The sequence below is a fragment of the Schistocerca nitens genome, chromosome 5, assembly GCF_023898315.1.
Source record: "Schistocerca nitens isolate TAMUIC-IGC-003100 chromosome 5, iqSchNite1.1, whole genome shotgun sequence".
Taxonomy (NCBI): Eukaryota; Metazoa; Arthropoda; class Insecta; order Orthoptera; family Acrididae; genus Schistocerca; species Schistocerca nitens.
Window position 1 is genome coordinate 95,927,300 of NC_064618.1, and position 16,605 is coordinate 95,943,904.

Here is a 16,605-nt window from a genome sequence, read left to right on the forward strand (position 1 = left end):
GTTCCTGTCGATGAGGACGAGGCATCGGACATGGATGTTAACTGTGTGCTTTCTCAAACAAATAAGTTGTTTGTTACTGTTCGTGTTCTGGATAAAGACATTCGCATGCAAGTGGACACTGGCTCTGCAGTAACTCTCATTAATTCTCGCACGTATTTGGAGTTGGGCTCCCCTCCCTTGTCTCCAGTTACGCGAAATCTGAGAACTTATAATAAACAGAAAATTCCTATCATTGACCAGTTTGATGCTTCCACTGCCTACAAGTCTGTTGTTAGGCCCCACACGTTTTATGTGGTGGATCATGCGGGCACTGAACACCTGTTCGGTTATGATGCTTTCCAGTTGTTCGGGTTCTCCATTGATGATGATGTGCACCTCATATCTGAGGATATTCTGTACCAACAGCTGGATGGATTGTGTTCTGAATTTTCGTCCGTGTTCTCTGCTGGTCTGGGTCGCGCCAAGGATTTTGCAGCCCACATTACTCTTAAACCTACAGCTCGCCCTAAGTTTTTCCGGGCACGCCCTATTCCGGTGGCGTTGCGTGCACCTATCAAGGCTGAGATAGACAGGTTAACAGCTTCAGGGATTCTCCTTCTTGTTACCTCCAGCGAATGGGCATTGCCAATCGTGGTGGTTTCTAAACCAAACGGGAGTCTGCGATTGTGTGGTGATTTTAAAGCCACTGTCAATGCTCAGAGCCTCATTGACACTTATCCTCTTCCCCATCCTGAGGAGTTATTTACCAAGCTCGCTGGGGGCCAGTTCTTTTCCAAACTTGACTTATCGGAGGCGTACCACCAGTTGCCGTTGGATGCTTCTTCCAAGGAATTTCTCGTCATCAACACTCCTTGTGGGTTGTATCAGTACCATCGGTTACCATTTGGCGTCGCTAGCGCGCCGGCCATTTTTCAGCGGTTTTTAGAACAGCTCACGGCTTCCGTTCCCGGCTGCATAAACTATCTGGATGACATTGTTGTCACGGGGGCCTCCACTGAGGAGCACCTTCGCAATTTGCGTTCACTGTTTCGGGTTTTGCATTCGGCTGGGTTGAGGTGCAATCTGGACAAGTCACAGTTCTTCCAACCCTCTATTGTGTATCTTGGTTTCCACTTGTCCCGTGAGGGTATACGTCCTCTACGTCAGCACGTTGCGGCCATTAACGCTCTAACCCGGCCGTCTACGGTCAAAGAACTTCAGGCGTCTCTAGGCAAGATTGCTTATTATCACAAATTCATTCCATCCGCGGCGGCGGTAGCTCATCCTCTGCATCAGCTGTTACGCAAAAACATCCCTTTCTGTTGGTCCGACGAGTGTGAGCAGGCTTTTGTCCGCCTGAAGGCTCATTTGCAGTTGGCGCCTTGTCTTGCCACATTCCGTCCGGGTCAGCACTTGGTTCTGGCGACTGACGCGTCACAGTATGGCCTAGGGACTGTTCTCGCCCATCGGTATGAGGATGAGTCAGAACGACCCATTGCCTATGCTTCCAAGACCCTCAACGATGCGCAACAGCATTACTCTCAAATCGAAAAGGAGGCGCTCGCTATCATTTATGCTCTAAAAAAGTTCAGCGTTTTTTGGTATGGTTCTAAGTTTCACCTCATCACCGACCACAAGCCGCTGGTCTCTCTGTTCAGCCCATCGGCGTCGCTTCCGGATAAGGCAGCTCACCGCCTGCAACGTTGGGCCTTATACTTGCATGAGATTCACTATCGCCCCACGGCCCAGCACGCCAACGCTGACGCATTGTCGCGATTGCCGATGGGCCCCGACCTGGTTTTCGATTGTGATGAACTACTATGTTTCCACATTGATGAGGAAGAACGTCGTGCGGTCGAGGGTTTTCCACTTACAGGTTCACAGGTCGCGTCGGCTACTGCGCGGGACCCAGTCCTGCGTCAGGTGATCGGTTTTGTTCAACGGGGTTGGCCGGACAGGACCAAGGGCCGGGCATCGGATCCCCTTCGCAACTACCATGCCTTGCGCCTTCGTCTGTCTGTTCGTGATGGTGTTGTTCTTCTGGCCACGGATGGCGCATCTCCACGGGTCGTGGTGCCAGCCTCTCTTTGCAAAGATGTTCTCAAACTGTTGCATGAAGGCCATTGGGGTATTTCTCAGACTAAGTCCCTGGCCCGCAGACACGTATTTTGGCCCGGTATTGATTCGGACATCGCCCACATGGTTGCTGTGTGTGGTCAGTGTGCTCAACAACTGGCTGCACCTCATACAATGCCCTCTCCATGGCCTGATCCGGCGCAGCAATGGGAACGGGTGCACGCTGACTTTGCCGGCCCCTTCCTCGGTACTTATTGGCTACTGTTGATTGACGCCTTCTCGAAGTTTCCGTTTGTTGTTCGATGTCCGTCGCCCACCACTGCGGCGACGACGCTGGCTTTGTCCAAAATCTTTGCGCTAGAAGGTCTTCCATCCACGTTCGTCACGGACAATGGCCCTCAGTTCTCTTCGCAGGCCTTCCGTGATTTTTGTACTGTACAAGGGATACATCATGTTACAGCACCGCCCTCCCATCCGCAATCGAATGGGGAGGTCGAGCGCCTTGTCCGCACTTTCAAAAGCCAGATGAAAAAATTCCTTAGTGATTTTTCCACAGATGACGCTCTGCTGCAATTTCTGAGTTCTTATCGCTTCACACCTCTGGGTGATCGCAGCCCTGCTGAACTCTTGTATGGCCGCCAACCACGCTCTCTACTGCACCTGCTTCACCCTGTCAGGCCTTGTGCTGTGTCCTGTAGTGCGGGAAAATACTCGGTGGGCGCTGACGTGTGAGCACGAGGGTATGGATCTCGCCCTAAATGGATTCCAGGGGTGGTCAAGGCTCTTCGCGGCCGCCGGCTTTGTGAAATACGTACGGACGGCGGCATGGTTGTTCGCCATTACGACCAGATGCACCCACAAGTGGTGGCCACGCCGATGCCACCGCCCCTTCCTTCGCCTCCACCAGCCCGAGAAGCCAGCCCTGTCGCTGCTGCTGATCTACCGTACGTGTTGATGCAGCCGACGTTGCTACCGCTTCCGAGTATGCTGGAACCGGCCCCAGTCGCGACGCCGCCTTCTCCGGGACCCATCTCGCTGGAGCACACCCCCAGGTCCATGACACCTATGGATGCTGCTCTGGAGTTTTCACCCATCATCTTGTCCAGGAGGCACGTTCCACGCACGAGCTTCTGTCCTGGACATTTTCGACCATACTCTCGTGTCTCTCCGCGGGATCTTCTCGGGGCCTCACAAGAGGCCATGGATGTCTCTGCACTGTCCATGTCTCCAAGGAAGTGAGTGTTTTTTTTTTTTTTTTTTTTTTTTTCAAGGGAGGAAAAGTGTTGCGACAGTGCCACGACATTTAACAGTGCCGCCACGACAGTACCCGTAAACGGCGATAGAGGCGCTCCGCAACTCGGCTGAGCGCGGGAGCGCCACCTAGCTACGAACGGCGCCGGCCGCATGTCACGGCATGGCAGTCGAATAAGAGATACTGAGTTGTTATCATGTAACCAGCTATTGTTTCCAAGTGAGTGTGTTTGAATATCCACGCAATTATTGGTGATTAAAGGTTATAACACTTTTGACATCGCATGTCTCCTAAGATAGTTTGTACGTGATGTTGTGGTTTCATCAATGCACACACCATGGCACCTGCCGCCAAGTGGCTGCAGGTCACACGTCATACAGCCTACAGCTTGCCATTCCCTGCTCATCCGCTGCACTGCCTTGCTGGACAGCACAGGTGCAGCCCATGCACATAGCTGCCTCCACAGTAATGTAGCAACACCCACCTGGCGAACCCGCATCAAACAGCTGAATGACAGCACTGCACCAATCACACTGTGCCATGCCGTCGTAGATTCACTGACAGAATGCATATTGCTAAACTGACAGGGTTTCATAAGAGTGTGCAGCACCTGACTCAGCAGTCTCATCTCGGACTTCACAGCAGCTGACACCTCGACCATTCAGTTTGGCCTAATCTGGCCTTATCTACCACACCTGGTAATGGACAATTCCAGGATTTCTTCTACTCGACACTCAAGCCCTCGGATCCATCCACAGACTTTGCTGCACAACGTCCCACTGATAGTGCTAGCTCAGTTATTAAAATGTTTTATTACTCTGTTCTTCTGCCTTCACTTGTAGGGGAATAAACCTCATTGATTACTCATGCCTTCTCTTATCTGCTGCTCCATCAGTCATGGATACAACACATATTCAACTGTACTGCTTTAGCAGGAACTCTTTGCAGTTCTAATGTCATTGTTTCATTATTTTTGCTGTGTTTTCTTGCTGCTGTAATTCCTTTTCTGTGTTTTAATTGTTTCAGTTGAACAAAATCTGCTTGAAAAAACTATCTGGAAATTCCAAGACACACAGTCATTACAATTACATCAGCAGATGTGGTTGCAACACTTTGTATGTCTTGTTTTCTTTTCCTCTCTTTTCAAGTTCACTGTAAGGTTATCCAGCATTTTCAGTTTCTTCACAACTTAACATTTATATCTACTACGGTTCAAAACAAGTTTTCTTCCTCTGGTTTTTGTCAGAATCTGAAGCAACCTCAGTTGAAATACAAGTGTCCTCAGACGAGGAAATGCGATGAGCACTTCATCAACTGGAGAGAGCTAGAGTTCAAGAAATGTTGTTTATCGTCACTAGGATCAGTGTCAATATGTGTTGGACTGTAGTATCTGTATTGGTAATATCTGCTATAGTGCCACAGAGCAACAGCAAGTGATCAGAATATAATACATAATATACAGTCTCATTTGCACATTACAATTTACTGACAACCCGTGTCAGATGCCAGTTTCAAATCAGTTTCAGATCAAGTTTCAAATAGCGCTGAAGCTATCACTATCACACAGAGATGTAACAAAATCTCTTTGATAAGTGTCTCGTAACATCGTTAAGAATCTTAGAACACTATTTGCTACCTGAGCTTCCTAAGAGAACAAGAAAGGAATTTTTACACGACCCACAATTAGTAACACTCATGCACCTACATACCAGCTGGCAAAATGCGAGTACCTGTAACACAGTCTCAGTGGACATATGTGGAAATGCAAACACTACATTTACAGCTCTACTCAATTTGTACACTGTGACTGCAGGATATGGATATTATGGTTGCTTTGATGTGGTCTTCTCCTTTACAAGAGTCCAACTTCCCGAATCCCTGGAACTAACCGCAGAAAAGCTTGACTATTGTTTCACTTAACTTTTTAGGAACATTCTCATGTCAACTTATTCAATTTTGATGGAAAATATTATAAGAAGTCTGATGGCCTAGCAATGGGAAGAGTCTGTTATCACTTATTGTGGTGAACCTATACACGGAACACTTTGAAGCAATTGTATTTGAATTTTCAAAGTTCAAACACACATTTTTTCTATCAGTATGTGGACAACGCCTCTGTGGCATGGCCACATGGAATGGAAAGAACCGAAGGGTTTCTGGAGCATTTAAACTCTGTCCAGCCTCATATAAAATTTGTTTTGGAACTATAAAAATATGCTCAGCTACGTTTTCTTGAAGTGTTAGTTAACAGGAGAAGGCTAGATCCTTGGATCACAGTGTATATAAAAAGCCCATGCACATTGACCTTTATCGCCATGCCTGAAGCTATTACCATCTCACAAAAAACATGGTGCTAAATACTCTATTCCATACAGTTCAATGCAGCAGACAATGAGTTCTGAAGGAAAGGGTACTCAGATTCACAAACTGAGTGAGCATTGGAGTCAAAAGCATGAAAACCTCCGGAAGAGGCTGGAGTGAGAAAGAAAAAAAGAAAGAAGCCAAGAATTGCTCATCTATCTTATGCTGGTGGAATCTCTGGAAAGACTGGTAGACTCCTATGAAAACATCATACCCAGTTTAGTTCTGCTCCAGTAAAAAGAGAAGAAGTCATATTTGTAATTTTGCAGGTGTGTATTGTGTTCCACGCAAATGTGGGGCAGACTACTCGAACAGCCGATGGGGGGTGCAAGGAACATAACAACATACCTGACTAAAACAACCAAGAAAATCAGCTATCAACCAAGCACTCCCTGGAATACAATCATGATACGGAATACGACAAGGCCAGTATTCGTGTGCAAATGTCAAGTCTTTGGAACAGTGCAATTAAGGAGCCTATCGGAAAAAAGATTTTGGGAAAACAAATAAAAAGCGATGGCAGCTTCAATTCAAATAGGGCTTGGGGTCCAGCAGTCAATGCATGAAGATTTAGCCAGTCATCTCAATCACTACAGCTAGAAAATGCTGATAGATTGTACATTTTACAGAATAACACTGTGTACTCTGAAAACAAATGAGCATCAAAGGATTACCGGGTACCAGGAGTTGAACTCAGCTGTACACCACCATCAATACTTCACACACTGGTTGGAGTGCAGGTACTGGGTACACATAACAACACACTAAGGACAGTCCCACTTGTTCATAGAGCACCATACTAACTTTTAATCTTGACTAGTCTTGCAGTACTTTTTTACGTAAGTGTTATATTTCTGGTGTTCAACAGGGACGCTTGGAAGACACACTACTCCAGAAGATGCCCCCATGGCACATACTTATACACTAATAGCATGTCACATGTACTACACCCCATGCAACCCATTTCCCATAAAGTACAAAGGACAGACTTGCTGCAACCTTAATAAGGTATTGCATATGCTGGAAAAGTAAAATAAAGATGTCCTCAACCCAAGTTTGGTTTAAACACCACTGTGCTTCGCTACTCATGATCCTCCTGTAGGAGACGGTATGCCCTTACTTTCCTCTGAACTTTGAACGGACTTACCCAGCTAGTTATATGGGAACCTACAGTTTACACTTAAACCACAGTGCAACTTGTAATTTTTCACATTCACAAATCATTGCCAGGTGAGAAAGAGGCAAAATCCTAGTGCTGATTGGGAATCAAAACCCTTATTCTGGAATTTATAGTTTGGCAGTTACCCACAAAGCCACATTGTTTATACTGCTTTGTTAATTGTGCTATTTATGTGATGTGTGTGTTAAATAAAAGTTTGCTTACACAGCCATAAATATTTTTTTTAGGATTAAGTGTGGTGGTGGCGAAATTTTTGAGATTTAACGTGTGGTATCGGTTGTTTCTGTTGACCTATATAGCTCAAGGGAAGTGATCAATTCCAGTGGATTTTGTGTGTGGTGGAATTTGGGAAGGTTGTGAGGTCTTGTTATTTTAGTGTTTTTTGTCGTTTGGTGTAGTGGCGTGTGTTTATATTTAGTTTGTCCCCACCCAAAACCCCCAATTTCTCTTGATGGCCCGTTACTTTGATTAGGTTTCTTGTGGAAGGTGTGTGTGTGTGTGTGTTGGTTTTTCGATGTATTTTCGTGTTTGTTGTCATGTTTACGTAATGACGTAATAGGTGCCATATTGGAGTCGTAGTGGATGGTCGTTTTCGCCATATTTGTGACGTCATTGGTCAAAGCAGGCGGGTGGAATCGGACGCTTCCGTATTTCCTTACAAAGAATGAAGTTGTCATGCAAGCTGACTTTGCCAAGAACTTTTCTGTAACGTCACAAGATGAAATTCAGGCTGCACATTGGAGCCATAAACAATGTAACATTATTTACATGCTGTGTATGGGATAGTCTAAAGACTGTTTCTTCTTATGCAATTGCAAGCGATCATCTTTCACATGACAAATTTGCAGTTTGGTGCTTTCTTGAAAAAATTATATCACATCTAAAACAGCAGAATTGAAATTTACAAAAAGTTCATATGTTTTCGGACAACTGCACAGTTTAAAAATAAATTTACATTGGCCTACCTATGCTGCACCAAACCCTATTTGGGAGTTGAAATTGAGTGGAACTTCTTTGCCGCTTCACACGGCAAAGGGGCTGTCGGTGGGATAGGGGGAACAATGAAGAGAACTATTTGGAGAGGAATCAGAAGTCAGACAGTGGTGGTGAATAATGCAAAGGAATTTTCAGATTATGCGAGTGGTAAACTGAATGAAGTTTGTGTTCTCTTCGTTTAAAGCAGCAATGTAGATAAGACAAAGGAATGGCAGTCAAGGCTTTGGGAAGATGTCATTCCTATTCCTAAAGTGCATTCTAACAATTATTTTAGAAACTATGATAGTCGCCATATTTTAGCTGAGGAAACATCTGGCAGTGAAATGACAAGATATGAAATCTTTCGGGAGATCCCTAAATCCAAGAAACAGCTGACATTTTCTGATGTTTATTCAGATTCCGAAGAGTCTAATGTTCAAGATAGCCAAGCAACATCAGAAAATGAAGTACGGGCAACCATAAATCCAACTACGGAAATTAAAGCTGGAACCTTTTTGATCATCAAGCTACAGAGTGAGAGGGGAAATGGACAGAATTTTGTTGCTGTTTGCCAATCAGTGTGTCTGGCTAATGAAATCAAGGTTATGTTTTTAAAACCATATGAGAAAGAAGACAAATTCTTTTGCGCTACTGAAAATGACATTTCAGTTGTTTATTTACAAAAGAAAGTTGTTAATATTTTGAATCCTCATGTGATTCAAATGAAAGGAAATCAAGTTTTTTATTACTTTCGTGAAACTATTTAAGTACGTATTTTTGTGTATATTTCTTTAGTTAGCCCGTTGAGTATTCATTCCTTTACTTATTTGAACATGACAATGCTTCATTCTCCATATTGTGTATTATTTTGAGCTAAGAGAGTGTTTCAGTTGAAGATAAGCTGTCTGTTTGTCTCTATTAAAGAACTGCATTTTATTTATTAATTTAACACCAACAACACTTTCATTAAGTAATGTGATTTTTTTGTACTGCAAAAAATGTAATGAAACCATTATCACCCTTTAATTCTCTGAAATAATGAGAGAAATTTGTACATGTCACACCCGTGACATAATTATGTCACCTCCGTGACAGCAGAAATTATGTTATTACTTTGAAAATAAGGTAAGTTTCTTTCTGATATTTCCATGGCTAAAGCAGTAAGTTTTCAGTAGGCCTATTACACATCAGAATCTACCCTAGCTGGTAACTTTACTCTACATTACATTGTAATTAAGTGTTCTACTAGTAGTAGTAAGTAGTAGTAGAAGTAAGTTATAGTCATCTGTAGATCACTTTTACAAGGATACTGGGCATGTCTTGCATCACCCCAGTTCTTGGTAGTGGCACCTATTGTTTTGAGTATTGTAGACAAAACAGGTATGTAAAGAACAAAGCCATGAAGGGACCATTCACTCAACCAGTGTATTTCATAGTTTCCATCATGGAGGGGAAGGTATAGGGATGTTTCAAGACATATGAGGCATGTGACACCATACATGGGCCTGTATCTGAAGGTTGGTATATGAAAAGACGATTTTTTGAAACACGTGTGTTGCTTGAAGTGAAGCTCTCTTGTGGTAAATTTCGATGACTGGAAAGTTGTAAGTGTGTTGTTATTTGTAGCCTACACATCCACTGTGTGTGCAGGTTATGTGATGGATCTATTAGTGAAGCTGTTGTTGACATAGGAGACATGTGACATGACAAGCACTATAGCTTTTCTTCAGAAGTATGATAGATTTGCAAGATATGTTGCATAATAGAAATGTGGAAAGCCTGTGAAAATGGTTAAAGTGGCTCCTTACCACACCAGTAATAATTTTATTTGGTGCTGTCAGAAGGGCAACTTGTTGTGGTCAGTTTTGAAAAGGGGGTTATTTTTGGTAGGGAGAAATATGTACGGGTGGCTTAGGGGAGGTATTTCATTTGCCTGCATTCATTTTTTGTTTTGTTTGGTTTGTATATTGACTGGTGTTTTATTTTTCTAGTTCTTTTTCTTGCTAGCTAATGTTTTTGTGTGATGGTGTTTTTTTTATATTTATTTTCTTAAGATGTATATCCTCCCCCCACATGAACCATGGACCTTGCCGTTGGTGGGGAGGCTTGCGTGCCTCAGCGATACAGGTAGCTGTACCATAGGTGCAACCACAACAGAGGGGTATCTGTTGAGAGGCCAGACAAACGTGTGATTCCTGAAGAGGGGCAGCAGCCTTTTCAGTAGTTGCCGGGGCAACAGTCTGGATGATTGACTGATCTGGCCTTGTAACAATAACCAAAATGGCCTTGCTGTGCTGGTACTGCGAACAGCTGAAAGCAAGGGGAAACTACAGCCGAGGGCATGCAGCTGTATGGTTAAATGATGATGGTGTCCTCTTGGGTAAAATATTCCAGAGGTAAAATAGTCCCCCATTTGCATCTCCAGGCAGGGATTACTCAGGAGAACATTGTTATCAGGAGAAAGAAAACTGGCGTTCTACGGATCGGAGCGTGGAATGTCAGATCCCTTAATCAGGCAGGTAGGTTAGAAAATTTAAAAAGGGAAATGGATAGGTTAAAGTTAGACATAGTGGGAATTAGAGAAGTTTGGTGGCAGGAGGAACAAGACTTCTGGTCAGGTGAATACAGGGTTATAAATACAAAAGCAAATAGGGGTAATGCAGGAGTAGGTTTAATAATCAATAGGAAAATAGGAATGCAGGTAAGCTACTACAAACAGTGTAGTGAATGCGTTATTGTGGCCAAGATAGATACGAAGCCCATGCCTACCAAAGTAGTACAAGTTTATATGCCAACTAGCTCCGCAGATGATGAAGAGATTGATGAAATGTGTGATGAGATAAAAGAAATTATTCAGATAGTGAAGGGAGACGCAAAATTAATAGTCATGGGTGACTGGAATTCGATAGTAGGAAAAGGAAGAGAAGGAAACGTAGTAGGTGAATATGGAATTGGGTTAAGGAATGAAAGAGGAAGCCACCTGGTAGAATTTTGCACAGAGCATAACTTAATAATAGCTAACACTCGGTTCAAGAATCATAAACGAAGGTTGTATACGTGGAAGAAGCCTGGGGATACTGGAAAGTCTCAGATAGAATATATAATGGTAAGACAGAAATTCAAGAACCAGGTTTTAAATTGTAAGACATTTCCAGGGGCAGATGTGGACTCTGACCACAAGCTATTGGTTATGAACTGTAGATTGAAACTGAAGAAACTGCAAAAAGGTGGGAATTTGAGGAGATGGGACCTGGATAAACTGAAAGACCCAGAGGTTGTAGAGGGCTTCAGGGAGAGCATTAGGGAACAATTGACAGGAATGGGGGGAAAATATACAGTAGAAGTAGAAATGGGTAGCTTTGAGAGATGAAATAGTGAAGGTAGCAGAGGATCAAGTAGGTAAAAAGGCGAAGGCTAATAGAAATCCTTGGGTAATAGAAGAGATATTGAATTTAATTGATGAAAAAAGAAAATATAAAAATGCAGTAAATAAAGCAGGCAAAAAGGAATACAAACATCTCAAAAATGAGATCGACAGGAAGTGCAAAATGGCTACGCAGGGTTGACTAGAGGGCAAATGTAAAGATGTAGAAGCACATATCACTAGGGGTAAGATAGATACTGCCTACAGGAAAATTAAAGAGACCTTTGGAGGAAAGAGAACCACTTGCATGAATATCAAGAGCTCAGATTGAAACCCAGTTCTAAGCAAAGAAGGGAAAGCAGAAAGATGGAAGGAGTATATAGAGGGTCTATACAAGGGCGATGTTCTTGAGGACAATATTATAGAAATGGAAGAGAATGTAGATGATGAAATAGGAAGAGTTTAACAGGGCACTGAAAGACCTAAGTCGAAACAAGGCCCCGGGAGTAGACAACATTCCATTAGAACTACTGACAGCCTTGGGAGAGCAACGCCTAACAAAACTCTATCACCTAGTGAGTAAGATGTATGAGATATGCGAAATACCCTCAGACTTCAAGAAGAATATAATAATTCTAACCCCAAAGAAAGCAGGTGTTGACAGATGTGAAAATTACCGAACTATCAGTTTAATAAGCCACGGCTGCAAAATACTAACGCGAATTCTTTACAGATGAATGGAAAAACAGGTAGAAGCCCATAAGGGGGAAGATCAGTTTGGATTCCGTAGAAATGTTGGAACACGTGAGGCAATACTGACCCTACGACTTAACTTAGAAGATAGATTAAGGAAAGGCAACCTACGTCACTAGCATTTGTAGACATAGAGAAAGTTTTTGACAATGTTGGCTGGAATACTCTCTTTCAAATTCTGAAGGTGGCAGGGGTAAAATACAGGGAGCGAAAGGCTATTTACAATTTGTACAGAAACCAGATGGCAGTTATAAGAGTCGAGGGGCATGAATGGGAAGCGGCGGGACAAGCGTGGGAAATAGGGTGTTTTTAGGTGGGGGAAAAATAAATATTAACAAATTTAGACACCCACCCCCATACAAAACCACACAAAACGACGAAAAAAACCGACATCACAAAACTCCCAAAATACCACTAAACACAGTATCATCTGGAATCGGACACTTCCCTTGACCTATATAGCTCAACAGCAGCTCCCGATCCCATAAATTAGGATCAAACACTTCCCTTGGCCTATATAGCTCAAAATCATCTCCCGATACTAATACCAACATACACAGCCACACATTGGGATCGAACACTTCCCTTGACCTGCGCACTGTTAATTTTATCCGTCATATCCATTCCTGAACAAAAACAACAACCGATTAATTTTACTAAAATTACCACACGATGTACAGCGAACAACACTAAATTAACCTTCACACAAAATCGTTAACTCACTGAAACGAATTCCACTACAAACACAGCCAACACTCAAACAATTCTAGATAATGAGTAAAAGCAAACTGAGCCCATTGCACCACACAAACGAAAACCCTGAACATACCACCAGAGAGCACAACAAACCACAACACGACAACATCCACAAACACGCCACACTCACAAACCAAACTCTGCGCCGTCATGATGTCACACACGACAACACCCTTATATCACGGGTCAAAGTCGATGCGTGGGATCGGACGCTTCTGTCGATCCCATTTTGACTATGTAGGTAAATTAGGGTTCATGGCACCTGATGTAGGTCTACTCTCATATCAGTATGTTACTTGATTTCTATATGAATGAATATTCTTGTTCCGTGGTTGGACATTGCAGCTAGACAAATTTAGCGATACACGTTAACCGAATTTATCAGTACAAGCTTTTGTGTGTGTGTTTGGAAGATTCATGTAATGTGAGTTTAATGAACTTTTGGTTTAATTTTTTGATTTGTACCTAGCAAAACCCCCTAAGGTGCTCTGTTCCAATACAACTGGTTTTTAGATTACCTTTAATATATTTCTTATAAAGAAATTGTTGTTTGAATACTTTAATATTTCAGTTCTGCTTATAATTAGCATTACTGCTTGTCACGAAGCGAACAGGAATATTTAGTTCCTGAACTTAGACAATTAGGTAATTTTCAGGTGTGGACAATAAAGTTGGCTATGCTTTGAACTTTCTGTAAAAAATTGTAGGAACTCTCATTTTTCAGTTTTATCCCATTTCTAGTGCAAACTTCTTGAAAACCTTAGCACCAAAATATTGAACTGCACTCTGTTCTCCACACAAAGAGGTAAAGTCTACATTGAAATTAATTTTCTGTGTAGTATCACATTTGTGTAGGCCTACATCACAATTCCTGTGAAACTGGCTTTATCATCAGTAATAATGACCACTAGTGAGTAAGAGTACTGAACAGTGGGGTCAATGGAAGCATTCGATTCCATCCGCCTGCTCTGGCCCGTGATGTAACGGCGGTGTGGTGTGTGACATCACTACAGTGTGGTGTTTTTGAGTTAGTTGTGTTTTTAGACGTCATGTTGTAGCTGATGTTGGATGTGGGCATGCTGAGTTCAACATGTGGTATTGGCTTCATTTCAGTTTTGGTTGTCATCGCACAAACTTGGTTTTGAGTTTAGGTAGTTTGCATGGTAACGTGGATTGTGGAACTGTTTTCATTGAATTACTAAGGTGATTTCTTTAATTTTTTAATTCTTCTGAATAGTTTGGTATATGTTGAGAGAAAAGAAGTCTAATTTTTTTGGTGCTTTTTAGCTATATATGGATATAGCACTGAAGCTCACGAATAGGTGATTTAGGAGTTTTTTTTTTGTTTTTAGTGTGTGTGTGGGCCAGTATGTGTGTGTGGGGGGGGGGGGGGGGGCAGTGCGTGTGTGTGGGCACATGTGCTTGTGTGGAGGCCAACCTAGGCGATATTGCCAGAGGCTTTTGTCGATAAGCAATTTTTTGTTTGGTTTCATTCTATAGTAACTGTGATGTTTTGTCTATTGTGTAAGTATGGTAGGCCGGCTGTGTTTTAATTCATGGGTTGAATATTAGGTATCTGGGTTTTTGAATTGGTGGGGTTTTGGTTCTACTTTTCAGAGTTGTAGCTGTTGATTTTTTGGTGTCAATAGTGGGTTTGAGCTATGTAGGTCAAGGAAACTGTCCAATTCCACATTTCAGAGATGTAGGTGTCATCAACTGCGGCTGAGGTATATAGGTCAAGAGAAATGTACAACTCCACTTATTTGAGTTGCAGGTGTTGGCTTTTTGGTATCGATAGTTGCGGTTGGGCTATATATGTCATGGGAAATGTCCGATTCCTGTGGTGTTATAGGTCTGATGACACCTTTCAGAGATAGATGTAGGTGTTGGTTTTTTGGTATCGATTGCTTTGGTTCAGCTATACAGCTCAGTGGAAATGTGCGATTCCAATTTTCGGGGTTGTGTTGGTCTTTTGCTATCAACAGTTACGGATGAGCTATGTACGTCAAGGGAAATGTCCGATTCCTGCGGTTTCGTTGGTGTAGCGGACTGTCATCATTTAAATTTTTTTTACATTACTTGTTTTAGGATGGTGGGGTAATCTTTTATTGTTATATATTTAGTGTGTCCCCGACCTAAACCGCTAATTTTGCGCGGTTGTCCCGTTAGTTTCATTTTATTTTTGGGAGTGTGATGTTATTGTGTCATTTTTATTTATGTTCGTGTTTGTTGGCGTGTGTATATAGGGACGTCATTGTCACCACATTGTGCACGCTGGAACTATCCGTTTCTGTCAAAGCAGACTGGTGGAATCGGACGCTTCTGTAATGCCGGAAAGTGTGAAAGAATTTCACTACCTTTGGAGAGGCCACAACAACATATCTGGTTACCTATATTACAAAATATTCTTACAGTTTACTTTGATGAATATGTATCCTTACATCATTTACTTTTTCTACACAACCGGTATTTCACAAACTAATATCACTTGAAACATAGTGCACTGTACAAGTATTTTTCTCATGTAGATTTCCAAATTAACGAAGGTACTACTACAGCCAACTGAAACAAGACTCGAGATCAGTGGTGCTGACTATACACGATGGCCCACAATAAGACACTATCTGATGACAAAGATCTTTCCTGTGATGAAGTTCAGGTATGTATTGGAGCCCATCTGCTTGAAGTCAAAACGAAACTCATTGCTTCATAAGCAAGTCTGAGCCTGCAATTTTTTGACAGAAGATTAGAAGCTTTAGTAAGCCTGTATAAAAGGAATCTAAGGCGTAAAAAAAGGGAATTAACTACTGTTTTTACGAAAGAAATACCTGTATCTCACAGAACAAAGAAGAGACTCAGTGAAAAATTAGTCGTAATTGTGGTTGTGGTGGGTTGGAAAACCATTAAGAACTGTACAAACACAAAGATGTTCTACGAAACTGCAGTTACGATCAAGTGGCTTACTGACTATTCTGAGAGTTGTACAGCACAATTTTTGCTAAACAACAGAAGGCTATACTAAAAGCACACAAAAATAATGAAAGTGGGTTGTCAACAATAAGTCTCCTAGTAGCACTGAATAAAGACACCGAATCTAGAAACAAATGCACAGTAAACACAAACAAGTACTACACCTAACGTATAAACATCGCGTTAGTAAACACAACTTACTTTCGTCGTTTGTTGACTGTGTGTCGTTGAGAGAACGTTGGGATTCTGCAGAGCAGTGTTCTTGGCTCCTTAACTCACTCTCATTATCCGAATCACTGTCGCTCTTTCCCACTTCTTGATCTATGCCAATCAATTCCCTCACGAAAGAGCTGAAACCCAATCTTGATAGCGATGCCAAATGCCGTTTTGATTCACTGTCAAGAACGTCATTTTCGAGCTGTCCAGATTCGTCGATATTCCCAAATAAAAATCCAGTAAGATGCATTTCTGGATCTGACCTGTCGTCGTCGCTGTCACCCATTGTCACTTGGTTGATTACACGAGCTTCTTTTCAAATAAACGATTATTTTGTAGGTATAGGTTTACAGTTTTCAGAAGAATCGTCATGAAAACAATCGTCTACCTCCTGTGCACAAATCTTCCTTACGACACAAACACACGCTCACAAGCCCCAGATGCACTCAGTGTGCTGACAATTATTTACAATATACACAATACCAGCGTTGTTATTGGAAACATGGTAATGACAGTGATCTCTGGTGGCGTACTGCGGAGGATGCAGTTCACCCAACCTGGATATGATGTGACGTCATTATGACGTAATACGCTTTAGTCGATTAACACACCTATCGACTTTTACGAAAGTTCGAGATTCTAAACTGTCGTCAGCTAGTGGTTTGTTTTGACAAGTGCGATTCTGAAAACAGCTCAGTGTGGCAGCGTATATGTATTTCGCCA

The 16,605-nt window shown here is 42.4% G+C and overlaps 1 protein-coding gene across 1 annotated transcript in view; it reads right to left on the bottom strand.

The window, feature by feature from the left end:
• LOC126259441 (transcription initiation factor TFIID subunit 1) overlaps nt 1–16,329 on the bottom strand; it is a 230,279-nt gene extending 213,950 nt beyond the window's left edge. Inside the window, exon 1 of the mRNA XM_049956255.1 lies at nt 15,868–16,329. Within this exon, the coding sequence (XP_049812212.1) occupies nt 15,868–16,168 (301 nt within the window). The 5' untranslated portion in view covers nt 16,169–16,329. The remainder of the gene's footprint in view (nt 1–15,867) is intronic.
• Between the last annotated feature and the right edge of the window lie 276 nt (nt 16,330–16,605).